The sequence below is a fragment of the Hippocampus guttulatus genome, chromosome 14, assembly GCF_054856545.1.
Source record: "Hippocampus guttulatus isolate MCC_2025c chromosome 14, RoL_Hgut_1.0, whole genome shotgun sequence".
NCBI classification, from domain to species: Eukaryota; Metazoa; Chordata; class Actinopteri; order Syngnathiformes; family Syngnathidae; genus Hippocampus; species Hippocampus guttulatus.
The window spans coordinates 2,898,040-2,919,291 of record NC_141274.1 but is presented as its reverse complement, the minus strand read 5'-3'; the positions used below and the strand labels follow the sequence as shown (position 1 = coordinate 2,919,291).

Below are 21,252 nucleotides of genomic sequence, written 5' to 3'. Positions count from 1 at the left end.
AGTTGCAGAACACAGGGAGGGGGGGGCGGGATCTTTTCGACCACCTAGGACCTCTGTATCGCTCTACTTCTACTGGTCTGATCACAACCCATCTGCAGAAATGCACAGGCTAAAATAGGTCATCAACAACACTGTCGTCATTTAAAAAAAGTATATTAATACATGCTTTTGTTCTGTTGATGTTTGATATGGACTGTCAACAAATGCAGTTTTTTTTTTAATGTACCATAGCTCGTGCTGACCTGGCCCTTCTGTCAAATTTTAAAAGTCAATGCGGCCCCCGAGCCAAAAAGTTTGCCCACCCCTGGTATAGGGACTCAATCTGCAGCCAATCATGAAAATTTGTCCCCTGGAGAAGTTGTGTAATTTCTTATGGAGGACATGTACGACTTCTGTCTAAAAAGAAGGACACTTCTGTCTAAATGAAACTCCTTCATTGGAACCAAGAAACCACTGGAAAATGCTAACGCCTGATCTAAAAAAGAAAAAAACAGCAAATAGTTGAGTTTTCAGTGAATACCCATGGATAGATTTCCCTTCAAATCAATCAGTTCTGCATGTGAGCGACTAGGTGTGAGCTGTGGCTCACAGCAGCTCCTGCATGAGCGTGCTCATTGTCTATATTTAGTATTTTCTTGTTTTAATTTCCCCGGCCATGATTTCTCTGGCAGCCATTTTCGGCAGCACACATCAACAACAGCGTTTGCGCCGTTGAGTTGCGCATAACGGGCAAAATTCCTGTTCTATCGGGCCCATCCCTGGTGCTTACGGCTGTCAAAATGTCTGCCTTGATGTGTTTGACTGACTTTATTTTGCTGCCTTATTTCCAGAGATGAACGAGAAGGAGGAGCCAAAAGACCTGCTGACAAGAGTCTAACCCTAACATTGTGCCACACTTCTTCCCTTTGCTGTCATTCATTTAATAAAAGCAACACGTTGCATGAATTTCTGGACCTTCATAACTCCTTCCAAATATAATATAATAAATATTCAACATGATGTTTTATGTTTTTTCTGATGTTCCTATGCTTAAACAACACTTATAAATAACAAGCCTGACTGAAATCATCTCATTGTCTCTTTCTTCCATGTTAACAGTAACATACAAGCATTCCATCAGTGCAAATCATTTACCAGTTTGATATTAACATGGTTCACGTGCCTGACTTGTGCAGGTAGTTTGGGTTCAATTACCTCTTGGTGATGACAAGATTAGGGTATTGAAAATGGATGGATGAATATGAAGTAAACGTTTGAGTTTCTCACATCACCCTCATGTGACCATAATCCAATTTTTATTTGTATTTTTTCTGGACACACAAGAGCCCCTCCCCCCCTCCCCACCCCCCGATATAAATTATCAAATATTTTCAGAATCTGCATCGTACCTAAAAAATAAAAATGTTTGGAAGCATTTACGTTTTGATTAAGTAACAATATATGACAGCGTTGCTAGTAATGTTCAGATAGGGATCAGATACTTTGCTTATAAATGCTTCTGAATCCCAAGTGGGTAAAGATATCCGATTCCAGTGTGTGTTCATGACCCACATGGATTGAACTGCATAAACTTGACAGATATGATCCGTAATGGTGGATTAACATCGCAGATCGTCGTAGTGTGAAACACGAGCTGCTATCTGCTTGGAAATACCAAAAATAAACATCCCTAGGTTCCTTAAAGTCGATTCTTTTTGGGACTTCCAAGGCTGTAATTTTATATGATGTTGTTCTCTTTGCATCATTCGCTTTACACCTCCCATACAAAATAGAACATGAAAAGAAAAGTTTTATGCAGTTTGCCATTTTTTTTTCTACTGGATTTAACACAGTCAAAGGAGGGATCAGACCACAATTGTTTATACATACATACAGCATATGTATACATACACATATATATATATTTTTTGGGTGGGTGGTAGTTGTATTAGTTATGTAAGATATGAATAATCTTACATAACTAATACAACTATTAAAATAAAAAAAAAATTAAAAAAGAAATGCAAGTACAACTGAATCCAAACTTTTCACTTTAGAATATCTCAACAATAATCAACATACTTATCAAATCGTCTTTTATTGGAGGGATGTATTTTAGAAGTAAATTGGCACATTTACAGAATTAACAAGTTCAAATGCATGGAAGCAGACATAAAAAAAAGTCATTGCGTAACCCCACCCCTCTCTCTCTTTCTCTCTCTCTCTCTCTCTATATATATATATATATACAGTATATATATGTATATATACACTATTTACAAACACACTTGTTTTTTCATTCAATGTTCATCAATCCATCCATTTTGATGATTTAAATTAAAATACGTATTTTTCAAGAGTCATACCATTCATTGACTTAAATATTTGCTGTTTGTTGAGGTGAACATTTGTAATCCTACAGTGTGTAAGATCACCTTGCAACCATTGTACTGTTTGTAGGACTTCCCAGCAGGCCGCATTGACAGGAAAGCCGTTTGTCGATTTCTTAAAAGGGCCAGCTTTGATTGGAATCTTTCTGCTTTTGTTGAAGGAGGCGACGATGTCGCGTGTGATGAATGAGAGCGCGTCTCCGTGCTCGTTACCGGGCCTGGTGGCAGACGCGTATCACATGGGGGGGCCCGTGAGCCGCTTGAGCTACAGCCTGCCGCTGCAGGTGCTGCAGCCCAGGTGAGTCCCTTGGCAATGAGATCTGAGGCAGCTGTATCAAAATTGTTTTCATCTTTCATCACAGTTACAATACGTGTGAGACACAGATTGTTCACAGTTGATGTGTGCCTTGCGATTTCCTGGCAACCAACTCAGGGTGCGTCACGCCCACTGCCCGGAGTCGGCTGGGATAGGCTCCAGCACGCCCGCAATCCTTGTGACACATAAGCTCAGATAACGGATGGGTCCCCTTCGGACCCAGATCCCATTTGGCAATTTTTGATCCAGCAGTTTTGAGAGTCACTGTTCATCATTCCTTCCCTCTAGGCCGCACTTCTCTCTGGACATCCGTACTCGATCTCCAGATGGCCTGTTGTTCTTCGCTGCAACAAGAGGAGGGAACTCTCACCTGGCTCTGTACATGTCCAAAGGGAGAATCAGACTGTCTGTGGGTAAATACAATGAGATCTTGAACAGGGAGAAGTACAACGATGGAAAGTGGCATTCGGTGAGTGGACATCCAAAATGACGTTTTGAATCTTAATCAGAATAGCCTAGCCTTGTTATTACCCAGACACACCTGACGCTCCACTGCACAACAACGGGTCTCATGTGTACGTAAAATGTCATGACGTACTTCCTGCAGGTGATGTTCAGTTTGGAGAAGAAGAAATTCCGCCTAGTGGTGGATGGGATACGAGCGCAGGACGGTCAGCTGAGCCCGGCGGACGTGGCCTCCATGAAGCACTTCATGTCGCCTGTGTTCTTAGGCAGTGCCCCGGACTACCTCCACAAAGAGTTGAAGGTACAGAATAACATAAAGATCACACATTTCGAGTCAAATACTTTGTTTTTGGTTTTGCACTTTTTGTTACTTGTAGTCCAAGAACCTCCCAAAGCAAAGCGTGTCCGGCTGCGTGCGCCAGTTTAAAATGAACGGAGCGGCCATGCTGAATCCATCCACAAACCACGGAGCCGGCCCCTGTTTCGAGGGCCCCACTCAGAGGGGGGCCTACTTCTCGGGGAACGGCGCGCACGTCGTCATCAGTGAGAGCTCGCTAATCAGCCCTGTGTGATATGTCATGATGCAGTCCAAACTGCAATACATCTCAAATCAAGTCGTACGCTCCATAGAATCGAATCAATCTGAATTCAAACAAAGAATCTCACTCAATTATTTCACAGCTATCAAATCATGACTCCTTCTTTGGACTTCCAGATGACTCCTTTGCCGTGGGATCCAGTTTTGAGCTTCTGTTTAACGTTCGCCCAAGGACGCCAACTGGACTCCTGCTGCACGTTGGCGATTCTAGCGGAGCTCAACAAGCTCAACATTATGTCAGTATTTACCTGCTCAGAGGAGAGGTGAGGACGGACTGACACTACTGAGTACTTGGACAAAAAAAAAAAAAAAAGGACGATTTTGATCTTTTTAGGGCACCAGTCACAGCTTGGGTACAGTATACGCGAGGACAGTGCTTTTTAACCTTTTTAGAGTTACTGAACCCAACCAGTTAATATGCACATTCACCGAACCCTTCTTGAGTGAAAAATAAATATATATATTATTTTACAAATTCAAGATATTAAAAAACACACACATTTATTAAAAACAGAAAAAAGTCATTAAAATTTCAAGAGATAAGTATACTTTTTTTTTTTTTATTGTACGACAGTTCTATCACGACAGTCACACGTTGACTACTAAGCGAAAAAAAATTCCCACAGCACTGATTGGACAAACAATGTCATGTGATTATCTGCAGCCAGTGATGGCCAAGCAGGCGTGCCATAACTAATTAACATGTTGAGTCGCGTGTGTCTTACCCTCCATGGCAGAGGCTCCGTCGAACCCCTGAGACCGACTCACCGAACCACTGTGGTTTGATCGAACCCACATTAAGAACCATTGCGCTAGAACAGTGGTGGGCAAACTACGGCCCGCGGGCCGAATCCGGCCCGTTGGTCTTTTTAATCCGGCCCGCCGAAGGTTGGTCCACAATTAAGGTTCGATGTGAATGATTCCATTCATTTCAATTGGACTTGTAATGACAGGCATTTCACCGCCAGGTGGCGCATTGACTTGAAGTTGCAGAACACGGGGGGGGGCGGGGCAATCTTTTCGACCACCTAGTACCTCTGTATCGCTCTACTTCTACTGGTCTGATCACAACCCATCTGCAGCGATGCACAGGCTAAAATAGGTCATCAACAACACTTTTGTCATTTAAAAAAAGTATATTAATACCGTACTTTCATGCTTTTGTTCTGTTGATGTTTGAAATGGACTGTCAACAAATGCAGTTTTTTTTAATGTACCGTAGCTCATGCTGACCTGGCCCTTCTGTCAAATTTTAAAAGTCAATGCGGCCCCCGAGCCAAAAAGTTTGCCCACCCCTGCGCTAGAACCTGTTTTGTCCAAAATTTTTTTAACGTCTATCATTGAAAGAGTTTAAATTATGAAATACTATAAATGTTGAATATTTGTTTTTGTTCTTTTGCAACTTCCATTTTATTTATATATTTTATTTTATTTTTTTTTACAGGTGGTGGCCCTAGTGAACAATGGCAAAGGGGAGTTCATGGCATCCGTGCGGCCAAAAACGACACTCTGCGATGGAACTTTTCATAAAATTTCTGGTAACATGCGATCTTCATCATCCTTGGATTTATTCCCTATAAACATTTCTACGTGCATAGACCACTTTTCATCCAAATCTTGCAGTCATCAAGAGGAAGAATGTCGTGCAACTGCACGTGGACACAGTGGACACATACAAGATCGGACCTCCATCTACCACTGCCACTCTGACCAAATATCCCCTCTATGTGGGGGGTGCTCCTGGTGAGTGCCTGTCTACTTTTCAAAGCGTTTCCACAATGTGGACAAAAGTATTGGATCACCTCTGTGCCTGAAAGTAGGATAGAAGAAGTTCTGCAGTTCTCTTGTACAATAGAAAACCTCCCATTCTCCTGGTTTATCTGTGGGATTTTTTGTGAGGTCAGAGCAGTGTTAGAAAAAAAAACATGTGATGGGATGAAAAGTGATTATTTGATAAAGCATACAGCATATGTCTGAAACGCAGACACCCCATTAATGTAAACATTTTAAAAATGACAAGAAGGGACATACGTGTTTTCTTACAGGACAGCGACGATATGAGAATTTATTGGAAAATGTCATGTCAACAGGTAACATAAATGTAAATAAACGATTGGATGGTATTGTCAGTTAGGGTTTTTCTAAGTATTTCCACACCAAACACATCCAAACGTGACTTTTTGGACCTCGCTTTTTTGAGCACTGGGAACCCAAAAAAAAAAAAAAGTCCTTTTCTCAAATTGTTCCCATGAAGTTGGAAGCTTCCAACGCAGCACATTTCAATGCTTTTACCTATGCGATCTCTGTCACACAATTAAACGAATTGAAATGCTTCACCTGCCGAGTTTACCGCTCTCTACACAGAAGAGATGTCATTGCTGCGGACGCCGCCCGTCACCGCGTCCTTTGTGGGCTGCATCCAGGACATGAAGATCAACGGCGAGTCCGTCGTGTTCGCCAGATTGCCCTCGGTGGTCGGGCCTGTCAACCTCAAGGAATGTCCAGGCTGAAGCACAACTGCAGCATTAAATTATTATTTTTTTTGGCCAAAACTTGGGACCACCTCCAAACAACGATGTGCAATCTGTTACCAAGAGGACAGGGAATGTTTTTGTGTCACTATGTATATGCGGTGAGGTGTGTGTGTGTATGGATGTATTTATTTTAAAATCATGTGCAGCACCAACTCATCAATGCACCTACTTTTTATTTTATTCATTTTATTCATTTTATTTTTTTAGTGGATGGGTGGTTGCAGAAGGGAGAGTATGTAGTGTACAGTGCAGTACATAACACAGCACTTTAAGATCATTTCTGATATACAGTATATATATATATATATATATATATATATATATATATATATATATATATATATATATATATATATATATATATATAAAAAAATCAACCAGTTCGGAATGTACCCTGCCTACTGCCCGAAGACAGCTGGTATGGGCTCCAGCACACGCCACAACCCTCATGAGGATAAGCGGGTTAGAAAGTAAGTGTGTGTGTGTGTGTGGGCGGCCCGGTGGTCCAGTGGTTAGTGTGTCAACCTCACAGTGCAGAGGAACAAGGGTCCATCCCAGCTCCGGCCTTCCTGTGTGGGGTTTGTGTCTTTTCCCCAGGTTGATTGAACACTCGAAATTGCCCCTAGGTGTGTGATTATGAGTGCAGATGGTTGTTCGTCTCTGTGTGTCCTGTGATTAGCTAGCAACCAATTCAGGGTGTCCAAAGACAGCTGGGATAGGCTCCACGCCCCTTGTGTGGATAAAGCGGATCAGAAAATGGATGTGTGTGTGTGTAGATGGAAAATGGTTGGACCTAAATATGTATGCATCAATACTTTGCAGTTGATGGTGCTCGCTACTTTTCCCGTTTGGCATGTTTGATTCCCTATTGCATTTTTAAGGTCCCCACAAAGGCCAAGAAATCACATTTTTGACCGCGGTTTCCATTTTTATGCATTCCTTTTGCATGCATTCTTCCGAGTGGTTCTCAATGTGGTTTACAGTGGACAAGTTAAGTATAGTTGAAGACTGAAAATGGAACAATACACACCCAAAAAAGATATAGATGCATGATTCAGACAGTGTTTACATCTGAGTGCAAAAGAGAGAAAAAAGGATGAAAATAAATTCATTACAATTGGATTTTTTGGGGATTAATTTAAAAATTGCATTCCTGTTTTGTAACCACTGGTTTGTAAAGCATTTTGTAATATCGCCAATTAAATTACTTCATAAATTATTACTGAAATCTCTGTGCTTTTCTTATGTTCATCTGAAATTAATAACCCTGGTTGACACTTGGTGGAGTTTTCTTCCGGGGAAATCCCGGGGAAATCCATCAACCTGTCTTTTAGATCCAATTATCACATCACTTTAAAAAACATTTTATGGATTCTTTGAGGAACAGATTTTAAATATAGTCAATTGCTCTCTTCAGACGGGTGTATTCCCCGCCACCTTTAACATGGTGATGGTGAAACGCCTTAGAAAGAAGAGCAGTTTGGATCCCAGCGTTTTAAAGAAGTACAAACCTGTATCCAATTTACCGTTTTTAAGTAACATTTTAGAGAAACATATTTTTCTCCAATCATTTTTTTTACATACAAATAATATTTTAGGGAAATATCAGTCTGATTTTAAGGATGAACAGTGTACAGTTACAGCTCTTTTAAATATTTTAAATGATAACAGGTGCAATGTCGACACTTGGTCTTGGTGCTACTGGATCTAAGCAATGCTTTTGATACGGTAGTTCACCACATTTTATTAAACAGACTCACAGACAGATGTTTCTTTCTAATTTTGGATACCTGTTCCTCCAGAGTCCATGAAATTAAATGTGGGGTTCCCCAAGGTTCAATTTTAGACCCAATACTTCTGAATCTTTCCATGCTTCCCCATTAAACAAATGTGTGCTTCAAGGCGCACAAAAAATGGATGAGCAGGTTAATTAAACAACTGCCGTATCGTGGAAGAGCATTTAATTGATACAGTGGAAACCGCACACTCGAGTGTCAGTCTCCATGGATTCACCTCTTTATTCGGGGTTTTCTTTCAATATTTTTCTTTTTTGTAATTTATTACAAATAAATTTTACGTAGAAATTTCAGTGCATTTATAATGGGCGTCAATTGTGTACAGTCAATAATTTATTTTTTTATTCCTCATCGTATAATTTCACGTTGTTTGGGAGGGAATCATTGTATTAAACAAGCACGTCTTGAGTGACGTCTTCCAACCACAACCACGCCCACTCGGATGGTACATTTAAAAGCTTGCACGTAATTATGTGAGTATTCAAAGTGCACGCTAACTATTCTTTTATTGTCCATTTCTATATGTTCTTCATACTTTGTGTATCCTCCGATGTTCATGAGTGAGTAAAAGATGTGACGTCGTATAATCAAGGGTACTTTACGTACAGTAAATAGGGATCACCACAAATGCTACCGTAGTTGTCCAAATTCCAACAATACGTCAAGGCACCACACTTCCTGCACTGCAACTGACTGGAACACCAACCGGCAGCTACGCTGAGTGTCGACCGTCGAGCCGGTCAGAGGCGACTGAAAGCGGCATCTTAACGTCACCAGAGGCCGATAACTGTTTACCGACAAAGCAGTAGTCGTACAAAATCAACATGGACTCGTCTGCTCGGAACTGCGCCACTGGCTGAGATTGTATTGCCTGGAAGTAAAGTGAGCAGACAGCGCGCGCGCAAGCCCTGCCTTGCCGCCGCCATCCAAGCAGCCTCTCGCGGCCACACTCGGCCTAGCGCCACCGCACACCCGGTGTTGCCCAACTTCAATGGCGGCTCCAACGGAAGCCGCCGTGGAAGACGACGAAAGGAAGCCTTTCGACGATGCCGAACTGGCGCTGAAAGGCATCAACATGCTTCTGAATAATGGCTTCAAGGAGAGCGACAAGCTTTTCAGAGCGTACAGGTGAGCGTCTGTTGCCACGATGCCAGTCGTATCCATTCAAGTCACTGCCTGCTTCCGTTGTTGGGTTACGTGTTGCATTTTTCGTTACGTTTCCTGCCTGTCGGTGACACCGCTTACAAGATGAGCACGTCAAGATGTTACCTTTGTTTGTGTAACTAGTATCTGACAATTGTCTGTTACAATACAATGGACAGAGACTGGCCCGGCCGACGAATAGCGGAGATCCACGAATAATTGACACCCATTACAATTGCATTTTTTAAAAATAAAATAAAATCTTGAATAAGCAGGTCCAGTAAATCACTCTCGGGGACTATGTTCCAGAACCCAACTCCAATAAATCAAATCCACGATATAGAAACACATTATTATTATTATTATCATCATTATTGTAATTATTATTAATATCAAATTTACAGCTCTTTTAAATTTTTAAGGTCTTTAAAGGGGAAGCCAAGTCAAAAATGTTTTTTTACATTATGTGATATGCCACCCCCCCCCCCCCCCTCTCCTCCACACTAATCTGACACTAGGGGTGTTCTGGCTGATATCAGATCAATATCCAAAATCACTAATGGATCAGGACAGCCCTGTTAAACAAGGCATTCTGATGATCATTGTGTTTGTGGAATATAAATGAAGCAGAAAAAAGGTCTGACAACGACCCATCACGACTCCCCTGATTTCTGAGTTTGGCCACTTGACTTTCGCAAGATGAATTGTTGTTTTGGCTTTTCACAGGTAAAACCCAAAGCCAAAAACAAGCACTATCTAATGTATAAGCAATCAATTTAAAAGGCAACATTTGAGCTACTAGAAACACCCACCGGTCACGTTCCAATACTTTTGCTCACTTGAAAAGTGGGTAGCTTCAAACAAAAGGTGCTCTGCATCTCGATTTTAAATACCATGAAATAAAAGCTGCACTTCTCAACTTTTTCTCTCATATGCATCTGTTGATCTGAAAGCCAAACGTCTTCAGTGTAGAACCATAATGAAAGAACAGCTGTTCCAATACTTTTGGAGTGGACTTTTCAGAAGGCTCCCTGCGCTTCAGGTGTCTGCTTGTTGCGCTTGTCTCCTTGCAAAAGAAGTCAGCCGCCCCGTGTAACCGTATTATAATTTTCCCTCACAAGTTCCTTTGCAACATTCAGTTCCTGACTTCATCGCTCGCCATCACTGTCAGGCTCGTCTATCGCAGCGCCATCTGACAGGTCACAAGAAGAAACGTTTGTTTTGTTCAAAGAGCCTCCAGCGAATGTTCACACACCAGCGTTGAACTGATGATGTTCAAACAGCCCCGTGACTGCCAAAACATCCGTATCCACACAATAATCATCTTGTCTGCTTTTTCTCGATGCGTGCTTTGCTGTACGTGAGCAGCAAAGCATTTTTAAATGAATGCATTAAGTGCATCTGAGGAAACTGTATTCCACGTGTGTGTGTCTCCCGTTATGCTCGTTCAGAGTTAGTATTTCAAAAAGTAGCTTCTGGCTTTTTTTTTTCCTCAGAGTATTGTTGTTATTATTATTATTGTTTTTTTTTGTTGTTGTTTTTTGAGTGTGGGTGTTTTTTTTAACCTTGAAGTGAATGACACAAAGCAAGTAAGTGGGGCATAGGTCACTATTTCAGGAAATGCAGGAGACACAATTTAATGTTTCTTATTAGATTACGGTTACTTATTAGACTTGTCTTGATCCAATCATGTGATCAGAAATCGGGGCCGATCTCATGATTTTCAGCTGATCGGCGTTGGCTGCAAAAGATCAGATTTGTAAATGTTCTTAATTTCTAAAGGCAAGAGTATTTTTTTTTTAAATTTGAAACAAGACTGACTTACAGTCATATAAAAAGTCATGTTGGGATAGCGTTTTTTTTTTAAAATAAATTAAGCCAATTAAGACAAACACTTTTTTCTCTTCGTAATGCATTGCCAAGGTATCGGATCGAGACTTGGTGTTGGCAGATACTTAAAAAGAAATAACTCTTACTCAGACTGTGGTGCATAAAAATACGATCGACACTTCTCGACCATTTATCTTCTCCCAAGATCCTAAAAGCTGAAAAAAGTATCATTCTGGGTATATATTTTTAAGTACAGTCATCCCTTATTTTTTGTGGTTGGTGGTGACCAGAAAATATCCAAATATTTGTACAAATACCACTTCTAGGGCTTAAATCAATCAAATAAAAACAAGACAGCAGTAGTTATTGTGCCACATACCCGCGTACGATCACGACGCAACCTTCACGTGTGTCGTTTCATATGTCGTGCCCCTCTGTAATTCAGTGTTAAAGACCGTGGTGATTGCGTAAAGTTGAGGCAAAATGGAATGCGGTTCTGTGATTCACTGATGGTTTTGTTTTGTTTTTTTTTGGCCCCACAGGAACCACAGTCCCCTCATGAGCTTCGGTGCTAGTTTTGTCAGTTTTCTGGTGAGTCAACGCCACACGCATACAAGTTGCTTACTTTTTGTGGGTTAAATTAGTCGGAGCGTTTCAGTAAGTACATCCTGTACATAATTGTTGCAGCGACTGGTTATTCATTGTCTGTTTATTTAGTCCTAGGTTTGTCTTTTGTTTTTTCAAGTGCAGTCTGCCAAGTCAAATTCCAAGGTGACAGAGTCATGTTTAGTTGCGGCAGTGTTGTTGCTCCTCATACAAATACATTGGGGCCAATAAGTATTGGGCAACTTAAAAACGTGCACGTTCAAGTTGTGTGAAACCAACCCTTAAACCAGGATTACAATGTTTTGTAATCCTGAGCACTTCCTTCATGTGGAATCGCATGGACATTTTTCCCCAAAAATGTAAACCCGATTTCTGTCTTTGACTTAGTTTGATTTTGCTGTGTAGAATGCCATGATGACTTTTGAAGAGGAGAAGATGCAGCAGGCGTCAGAAGACCTCAAAACAACAGAGAGGTTGTGCGAAAGCGAAAATGCCGGCGTCTTCCAAACCCTGAAAAACAAGATGAAGCGCTCTGTGAGTCGGGACTGTTGAAATATGAGGGGACATATTTTGTTTTATTTTTCTCTCTGTAAAAATGCTGTCCTAAAAGCTTTTGTCAAAATACCCAAAGGAGCCCAAATTACAGCACACTGAAATCACACTCACTGAAATTAGCCCCTTTTTAGGGGTCAGCCCTGTTCCGTGCAATGTGAGCGGCTTTTATCCTGTCCCATGTTCGAATGAGTCTGACTTTTGGGGAAAAAATGAGGACAGATTCGGAATCAGCGCAACAACATCATTGAGAAAAATTTACTTATATCTGTGATTGGAAAAAATTAAAATACAGTAAGCATTTGGGGACAAGTGTCATTGTTAGTTGCAGCCCTAAATAAATATTGACTTGTTTGTTGAATTTCATACTTGCTGGGTGGGCGGGACTATTTGTATACAAGCCATTAAAAAGTCAATCGTCCGTAATGCGTCTGCTTTAAGGGAAAGCAAAAGCGATTCTTAAACTTTCCCAGTTGTCTCTTGTGTGTTTTTGTCCTTCTGGTTTGAACATTGCGAATTATTTCTGATGTGAGCAGGCGGACTCTCGGAGGTCAGCGGTGGCCGCCGTGGAACGACTCCAGAGGCAGATCATCATTGCCGATTGCCAGGTTTACCTCGCCGTGCTAGCTTTCACCAAACAAGAACTCTCTGGTAAATTCGGGGGTTGGTGGGGGGGGGGATACAGTATTTTCAGACCAATTAAACTGCGTTGTGACTGTGAGGAACTCCAAATGATATTTGAATCCCATGTTCCTCTTTCACACTCCACAGGATACATCAAAGGAGGATGGATCCTCCGTAAAGCCTGGAAAGTTTACGACAAATGTTACAGCGACATCACGCAGCTGCAGGAGCGCAGCAGCAGCAGGAGGAGGAGGAAAGCGTCCGAGCAGCAGGCCTCGTCATCGCCAGCCGGCGCCGCGTCGAGCCCTTCCCAGCGGCTGGACGTCGTTGGCGCCGAAGACCTGGACCGGATCAAAGGTTCGGTCAGCTTTGGCTATGGCCTCTTCCACCTATGCATCTCCATGGTGCCACCGCACCTCCTCAAGATCGTCAACCTGCTGGGCTTCCCCGGCGACCGTCTCCAAGGACTGTCGGCGCTGGCCTACGCCAGCGAGAGCAAAGATATGAAGGCTCCCTTAGCCACGTGAGTGTGTGAGTGACTGTTTGTGCATCTGGATTGCAGCAGTTACCGTGGATAGTCAGCGGGGCGAAGAGCTGGGCAATTTGGCAAAAAAAAAAACAAAACTACAAATGCTTTTCTGAAGAGAAATTTCACATTGTACAATTTGGTATTTCTTACATATTTTAAATATTGTTTTTAAAATGCCAGTATCTGTACTGAAAAGAGAAAAACCGAGAGTAACTCGCATCAAGTATTGTAAATACTTAAAAAAGTAAAAAAACTTTAAGAACATGAACAGAAAAAATAAATAAATTACTCAGCATGACAGCAAATAATATCAAAGGTCTCGTCAAACAACATTTGCTGCGTGAACAGAGGCTTTGAAGGAGAGCCTCGCATTGTAAATTTAAATAAGAGTCCCACGTCATGCCATTGTTGTGAAAGGAAACATTACATTTTTGTGTTTTACCTGTTGTCACGCACATTTCCGCCATGTTTAATTGAGGAAATATGCTCACATGTAATCACTGCGACTGACCTGAAATTCATTGCGATTGCTCATCAAAAATCCGTTGCAGCCCTAGCAGGACCTCTATAATGGTTGAACAAGTGGGAATTGGACCAAGTATTTAGGGAAAAATATAGCTATGGGAAAATGAAGATTCAAATTTGCTTCATGAACCAATTGTTGTTTTTTTACTCCTCTAGATGGCACTGTTGATGTACAGAAAGATGTTTAAGAAATGGTCAATCAGTTTGCTTTCAGCCCAATGTTGCACAGAGAGTGCCATCTAAAGGACTCAATAAACACAACAGCTGGTTCATGAAGCCTCATTTGCCCATCACTAAAATGATATGCTTTTAAAGGAGACGTACGCTAATGTCCCTGGCAGTAAAGCCTATTTTTACGTGTTCAGCCTTGGCGGATGTCTATGCACTACTGACTGATTTTGTTTGCCTCTTTTTAGCCCAAGTCTGATGTTATTTTTGCTGACGTTCCATATTCTCATATGTCCTGCAACAGCTTGGCCCTCCTGTGGTACCACACAGTAGTGCAGCCCTTCTTCGCCCTGGATGACAGCGACACTCACTCGGGCCTGGCGGAGGCCAAAGCCATTCTTCGACAGAGAGAGACCACTTACCCCAACTCGTCGCTCTTCATGTTCTTTAAAGGCAGAGTCCAACGTCTTGAGGTGAGCACCTGTCTGTAGCCCAACACACAAGCACACTCACACCCACTTCCTGGTGTGCTAAAAACGCAACATTGTGTCACGAACACTTCACGGGACTTGTCGTTTGTGCGCAGAGCCAGATGAGCGCCGCCTTGACGTCCTTCAACAGCGCTTTACAGCTGTCCTCGGAGCAGAGGGAGATCCAGCATGTGTGTTTGTATGAAATTGGTAAGGATTTGCCACGGTCGATAAACTTCATTCTTACGTGTACACACGTGAACAAAATAGCGGATACCCCTCTGTTAATGAAAGAAAAGTCCACAGTGGTCACAGAAATAATTTGAATCTGCCGGCCGTAAGAATAAATGAAAATGACACTCTTGGTTTCCAAATTCTAGAACAGTGGTTCTTAACCTGGGTTCGATCGAACCCTAGGGGTTCGGTGAATCAGTCTGAGGGGTTCGACGGAGCCTCTGCCATGGAGGTTCAGACATACCCGACTCAAGATGTCAATTAATTTTGACACGCCCGCTTGGCCATCGCTGGCTGCAGATGATCACATGACATTGCTTGTCCAATCAGTGCTGCGGGAAATTTAGTTCGCTCAGTAGTCACCACGTGATACAATTTTAAAAAAGCTACACTTATGCCATGTACTTTTATTTACTTTTTTTCTGTTTTTAATAAATGCGTGTTTGTTTGTTTTTTAATGTCTCTGAATTTGTAAAAAAAAAAAATCACATTTTTATTTTTCACTAATGAGGGGTTCGGTGAACGTGCATATGAACTGGTTGGGTTCGGTACCTCTAACAAGGTTAACGACCACTGTTCTAGAAAGACAATTCATAGGCAGGGTCCTTCAACGCCTTCAAAGGCTCCTCCTCACGTAGCCTCAGTGGACCGCATAAATCATAACGAATTTGGACATCACATGCGGTTGAGTCGCGATGGAAGTACCACTGTGTGTATCACACTAAACATGGACCAGAGGAAGCAATGGAGAGAGTTTTCCCAGGAGATTAGAACGCAAACTGTAGACAAGCATGTTAAAGGTACTGTAAATTCTATAAGATGCTTGTTGTTCTTGTGACTACAGTTGCTCATATAATTCAGAAATTTAACTGCCACGGGATTGTAGCCCACCACCCGAGTAGTTCGTAGAAGTTGTAGTCAGTGCATTTGGCTTTTCATCCTTCTGTTGTATGTTTGCTAGGGTGGTGCAACATGATCGAGCTGAACTACTCGGAGGCGTTCAAGGCCTTTGAGCGTCTGAAGAACGAGTCTCGCTGGTCGCAGTGCTACTATGCATATTTGACTGCAGGTACCAACCCTGCTTGTGTCCCACATTGTTTGAATAGGCTCTGAGTAATTTATTTTTTTTTTTTCAGTTTGTCAAGGAGCCATGGGTGACCTGCAGGGGGCGTCGGGAGTTTTCAATGATGTCCAAAAACTCTTTAAACGCAAGAACAATCAAATTGAGCTGTTCTCCATGAAGAAAGTGAGTGGACTTAATGCACCGTATCGACCAATATGGGTTTTTTATATATAGCAGAGTAAAATTCCGATGACTGATTAATCGGCCGATGAATTTTGTGACAGGCTGAGAAGCTGAGGATGCCCAGTCTGTCCAAAGAACTGTGCATCCTCTCCATCATTGAGATTCTTTATCTGTGGAAAGCTCTCTGCAACTGCTCCACCAGCAAATTGCACACAATGATGCAAGGTACCGCGCTAATCTTTGATAGTCATCTGCAGTTTGTTGTTTAAAAAAAAAAAAAAAAAAGTGTGTATTTCTGTAGTCCTGCAGGCTATTGACGACGCCTCCTGCGCAGGGCTGAAAAACCTGCTCTTGGGGACTGTAAACAAATGCCTGCATAACAAGAAAGATGCTATTCAGGTCTTCACATCACTGTTGATGATTATAATAATACAATCCAAATACAAAGCTCATTTTGGAACTCGGCTTTTTGTGTTTGCAGTATTTCCAGGTGGCCTTGCGCGATGAGATGGGCCTGCTGAGCAACTCGTACGTGCAGCCTTACGCCTGCTACGAACTGGGCTGCATGCTCCTCAACGACTCCGGGGTAGGTAGAAAACTGTTGACTGATAAACTGTGAGAACATTTTAATGATTAGTTTTACCTTTTGCAGATAAAACTAAAGACAAGTAAAAACTAAGAAATAAAATGCATGATGAATTTTATTTTATTTTTTTAAACATTGCAGTTGTGGACACATCTACTTGTGTGTGTTTAAAATTGGTTTGAGAACCCTTCTAAAAAAAAACTCAATTTAACAGTCCCACCACAATTGAATATATACTTTTGGCTTATGCATAGTTCATATTTGTAGTATTCAAAATGAATAATTGATGTATGGGGGATTTTACCTTATTTATTTATTTTGAGCAATACATCCATTTTCAATACCGCCTATCCCGAAGAGGGTCGCGGGGAGTTGCTGTTGCCGTTCCAGTTGACTTTGGGCGAAAGGCAGACTACACCCTGAACTGGTCGCCAGTCAGTCCCAGGACACAAACGACCATTCACACCCGCATTCAATAAGTGGGAACCGATCCCACACTGCCCGCACACAAGCCCGGCGTGTGTACCACTATAGATAGCATCAGCGACATTACCGCTAATCGTGATTGTAATACCCACTGTGGTACTTCAAATCAATTTTCTGTGAACCCATCGTGTCAGTGCCTCGCGTTGGATTATATTCGAAGGTGACTTTTTTTTTCCTTTCCCTCCCTAGACTGCAGCCAAAGGCCACACGTTGATGCTTCAGGCGAAGGTATAACAATGTGTCGTAGCTAGCAGGGGATTGTCCCGCATGGTGTTGGTTGTGACGCACATTTTGTCTTTTGCAGGAGGACTATGCAGGCTATGATTTTGAGAACAGGCTTCACGTACGGATCCATTCGGCTCTCGCCTTCATGCGAGCTGCGGCTCAACCTTGAAGCGTGTTGACTTTAGCAGGAAAAAAAAAGCCAAACAATAAGACCGTTTTAGGCCCAAGTGTTTGTTTTTGTGGCGTAATTTTGAACCTTATTCTGTGGTTTGCATGGAAAAGGTTTTCTGATCTTTGCAATACACTGCACATTTTTCCCCCATGTGGAAATGTTTTGCACGTCCTTGAGAACTTCTTACAATTCACATGCACAACTGTACTCTTTGCTGTGAACGGGATCCTCTTAGATAGTGTTTTAAGATATTAAAATTATTTTTATTGGACACTTTAATGAGTTGTGACCTTTTGGTTTCAGCAGCAGAGGTGCAGGGTTCGATTACAGCTCCAGCCTTCCTGTGTGTTCTCAAAAAACAATCATGGCTATCCATTTTCTCATCCTCTTCTACGCACAACCATTCATTCCCTGCCTGGTAGTCGAATGGTTACTTCGTTGGTCCTGCGCTGTGGAAGTTCAGGGTTTGATTCCGGCCTTCCTGTGCGTTCTCAGAAATGTGCGTAGCCATCCATTTTCTGATCCTCTTCTTTGAGCTCACACTCACTAAGGAACAATTCACAAAACGCCTTCCTCGACATGGTGTTTTTTTTTGGCTAAAAACGCCTTGCGATACATGGATTTTTTTCGGCCCAAAACACCTTAACTATACATGGTCATTTTTTACGGCCCAAAATACCTTACTATACATGGTCGTTTTATTCGGCCCAAAACGGCTGACTATACATCGTCATTTTTTTTTCGGCCCAAAATGCCTTACTATACTCAGGATACATTATCGTTTTTTTTCGGCCCAAAACGCTTTACTACATGGTCGGTTTGTTCGGCTAAAAACGGCTTGCGATACATGGTCTTTTTTTTTTTTTTGGCCAAAAACGCCTGAGATACAAGGACGTTTTTTTTCGGCCCAAAACGCCTTACTATACATGGTAGTTTTTTTGGGGCTAAAAATGCCTTACTATACATGGTCGTTTTTTTTTCAGCCAAAAATGCCTTCCTATACATGGTCGTTTTTAACGCTAAAAATTCCTTACTATACATGGTGGGTTTTTTGGGCTAAAAAACGCCTTGCGATACATGGTCGTATTTTTTTTTCCGGCTCAAAATGCCTTACTATACATGGTCGTTTTTTTTTTTTGGCCAAAAACGCCTGAGATACAAAGACGGTTTTTTTTCGGCCCAAAACGCCTTACTATACATGGTCGTTTTTTTTTCCCGGCCAAAAACGCCTTACTATACATGGTCGTTTTTTTGGGGCTAAAAATGCCTTACTATACATGGTCGTTTTTTTTCAGCCAAAAATGCCTTCCTATACATGGTCGTTTTTAACGCTAAAAATTCCTTACTATACATGGTGGGTTTTTTGGGCTAAAAAACGCCTTGCGATACATGGTCGTATTTTTTTTCTGGCTCAAAATGCCTTACTATACATGGTGGGTTTTTTTCGGCCCAAAACGCTTTACTATACATGGTGGGTTTTTTGGGCTAAAAAAACACCTTGCGATACATGGGCGTTTTTAGCCCAAAAAAACGACCATGTATACTACGGCGTTTTTAGCCGAAAAAAACAACCATGTGTAGTAAGGCATTTTTAGCCCCCAAAAAACGTCCATGTAAAGTAAGGAATTTTTAGCGTTAAAAACGACCATGTATAGGAAGGCATTTTTGGCTGAAAAAAAACGACCATGTATATATAGTAGGGCATTTTTAGCCCCAAAAAAATGACCATGTATAGTAAGGCATTTTTAGCCCCAAAAAAACGACCATGTATAGTAAGGCGTTTTTGGCCGAAAAAAAACGATCATGTATAGTAAGGAGTTTTTAGCTGAAAAAAACGACCATGTATAGCACGGCGTTCTTAGCCGAAAAAAACCCGACCATGTACAGTAAGGCATTTTTGGCCGAAAAAAAACGACCATGTACAGTAAGGCATTTTTGGCCGAAAAAAAAAACGACCATGTATAGTAAGGCGTTTTTAGCCGAAAAAAAATGACCATGTATAGTAAGCTGTTTTTAGCCGAAAGAAACGACCATGTATAGCAAGACGTTTTAAACTTGAAAAAAAAAACGACCATGTATAGTAAGGCGTTTTTTTCCGAAAAAAACGACCATGTATGGTAAGTCGTTTGTAAACGAAAACAACGACCATGTATAGTAAGTCGTTTTTAACCGAAAAAAACGACCATGTATAGTAAGGCGTTTTTAACCGAAAAAAACGACCATGTATAGTAAGGCGTTTTTTTCCGAAAAAAACGACCATGTATAGTAAGTCGTTTTTAACCGAAAAAAACGACCATGTATAGTAAGGCGTTTTTTCCCGAAAAAAACGACCATGTATAGTAAGTCGTTTTTAACCGAAAACAACGACCATGTATAGTAAGGCGATTTTTGCCGAAAAAAACGACCATGTATAGTAAGGCGTTTTTTGCCGAAAAAAACGACCATGTATAGTAAGCCGTTTTTAACCGAAAACAAATACCATGTAGAGTAAGGCGATTTTTGCCGAAAAAAACGACCATGTATAGTAAGCCGTTTTTAGCAAAAAAAACCCCGACCATGTATAGTAAGCCGTTTTTAACTGAAAAAAACGACCATGTATAGTAAGTTGTTTTTAAACGAAAACGACCATGTATAGAAAGGCGTTTTTAGCCGAAAAAAACGACCATGTATAGTAAGGCGTTTTTAGCAAAAAAAAACAAACGACCATATATAGCAAGGCGTTTAGCCGAAAGAAACGACCATGATTAATAAAAAAACACAACTCCACTGCTCTATGTGGTGCTTTGGCTCAGTTGTAGAGTGATGGAGTACCACACCAGAGGTTGAGTGTTTGATCCCTGGTTGTTGCAACAATGTCTACTCTTTAACCACCATATACAACTTATTTGAGGAAAAACACAAAACAACCCAAATGTTCACTGTGGTCGGTTAGCTCAGTGGTCGAAAGCAGAAGTCCCAAATCCAGCGGTTGGGTGTTCGATTCCCAGTGTTTGCAACAAGGTCACATCTTTCTTTAACCACCATTTGCAGCTTTATTGAAGAAAACACAAAACAAACAAGAAGTTAGTGGTGGTGTGGCTCAGGGGTAGAGAAACCATGTGCCAAACTAGCGGTTGGGTGTTCAATTCCCAGAGGTTGCAACCATATACTTTCTTCCTTTGACCAACATGATAAGTAATGCTTATTGAAGTCGTTTTTTGAATCGGAAGGCGTTTTTAGCCGAAAAAAACGACCATGTGTATGTAGTAAGGCGTTTTTAGCCGAAAAAAACGACCATGTATAGTAAGGTATTTTTGGATGAAATTTTTAGCCCAAAAAAAAACGACCATGTATAGTAAGGCGTTTTTAGCCGAAGAAAACGACCATGTATATATAGTCAGGCGTTTTTAGCTAAAAAAACGACCATGTATAGTAAGGCGTTTTTAACCGAAAAAAAAACGACCATGTATAAGACATTTTTGGCCGAAAATAAAACGACCATGTATAGTAAGGCGTTTTTAGACGAAAAAAACGACCATGTATAGTAAGGCGTTTTTAACTGAAAAAAAACGACCATGTATAGTAAGACATTTTTGGCCGAAAATAAAACGACCATGTATAGTAAGGCGTTTTTAGCCCAAAAAAACGACCATGTATAGTAAGGCTTTTTTAGCCGAAAAAAATGACCATGTATGGTCGTTCTTTCCGGCTAAAAATGCCTTTACTTACTCCACATGGTCATTTTTGACGCTAAATATTCCTGACTATTCATGGTAGTTCTCTTCATCAAGTGTGAGAT

At 41.3% G+C, this 21,252-nt stretch overlaps 2 protein-coding genes across 3 annotated transcripts in view; both read left to right on the top strand.

Moving 5' to 3' along the window:
* LOC147194461 (laminin subunit alpha-3-like) overlaps positions 1–7,501 on the top strand; it is a 70,824-nt gene extending 63,323 nt beyond the window's left edge. The window contains exons 69-76 of one of the 2 annotated variants that reach the window (XM_086129074.1): positions 2,531–2,667; positions 2,974–3,154; positions 3,293–3,451; positions 3,528–3,693; positions 3,866–4,011; positions 5,193–5,286; positions 5,372–5,491; positions 6,113–7,501. In XM_086129074.1, coding sequence (XP_085985200.1) covers positions 2,531–2,667; positions 2,974–3,154; positions 3,293–3,451; positions 3,528–3,693; positions 3,866–4,011; positions 5,193–5,286; positions 5,372–5,491; positions 6,113–6,258 — 1,149 coding nt within the window. In that variant the 3' untranslated portion in view covers positions 6,259–7,501. Of the gene's footprint in view, positions 1–830; positions 1,066–2,530; positions 2,668–2,973; positions 3,155–3,292; positions 3,452–3,527; positions 3,694–3,865; positions 4,012–5,192; positions 5,287–5,371; positions 5,492–6,112 lie in introns of those variants that run through there. The other variant, XM_086129075.1, reaches the window with a different exon arrangement.
* Positions 7,502–8,553: 1,052 nt separating this feature from the next.
* LOC147194460 (tetratricopeptide repeat protein 39C-like) lies at positions 8,554–17,753 on the top strand. Its single transcript, XM_086129987.1, has 14 exons — positions 8,554–9,206; positions 11,594–11,642; positions 12,063–12,191; positions 12,746–12,860; positions 12,981–13,356; positions 14,360–14,528; positions 14,642–14,735; positions 15,721–15,828; positions 15,896–16,005; positions 16,107–16,230; positions 16,307–16,404; positions 16,487–16,591; positions 17,267–17,305; positions 17,382–17,753. The coding sequence occupies exons 1-14, from the start codon at positions 9,070–9,072 to the stop codon at positions 17,469–17,471; spliced, it is 1,743 nt and encodes a 580-aa protein (XP_085986113.1). The 5' UTR covers positions 8,554–9,069; the 3' UTR covers positions 17,472–17,753.
* The last annotated feature ends 3,499 nt before the right edge of the window (positions 17,754–21,252 follow it).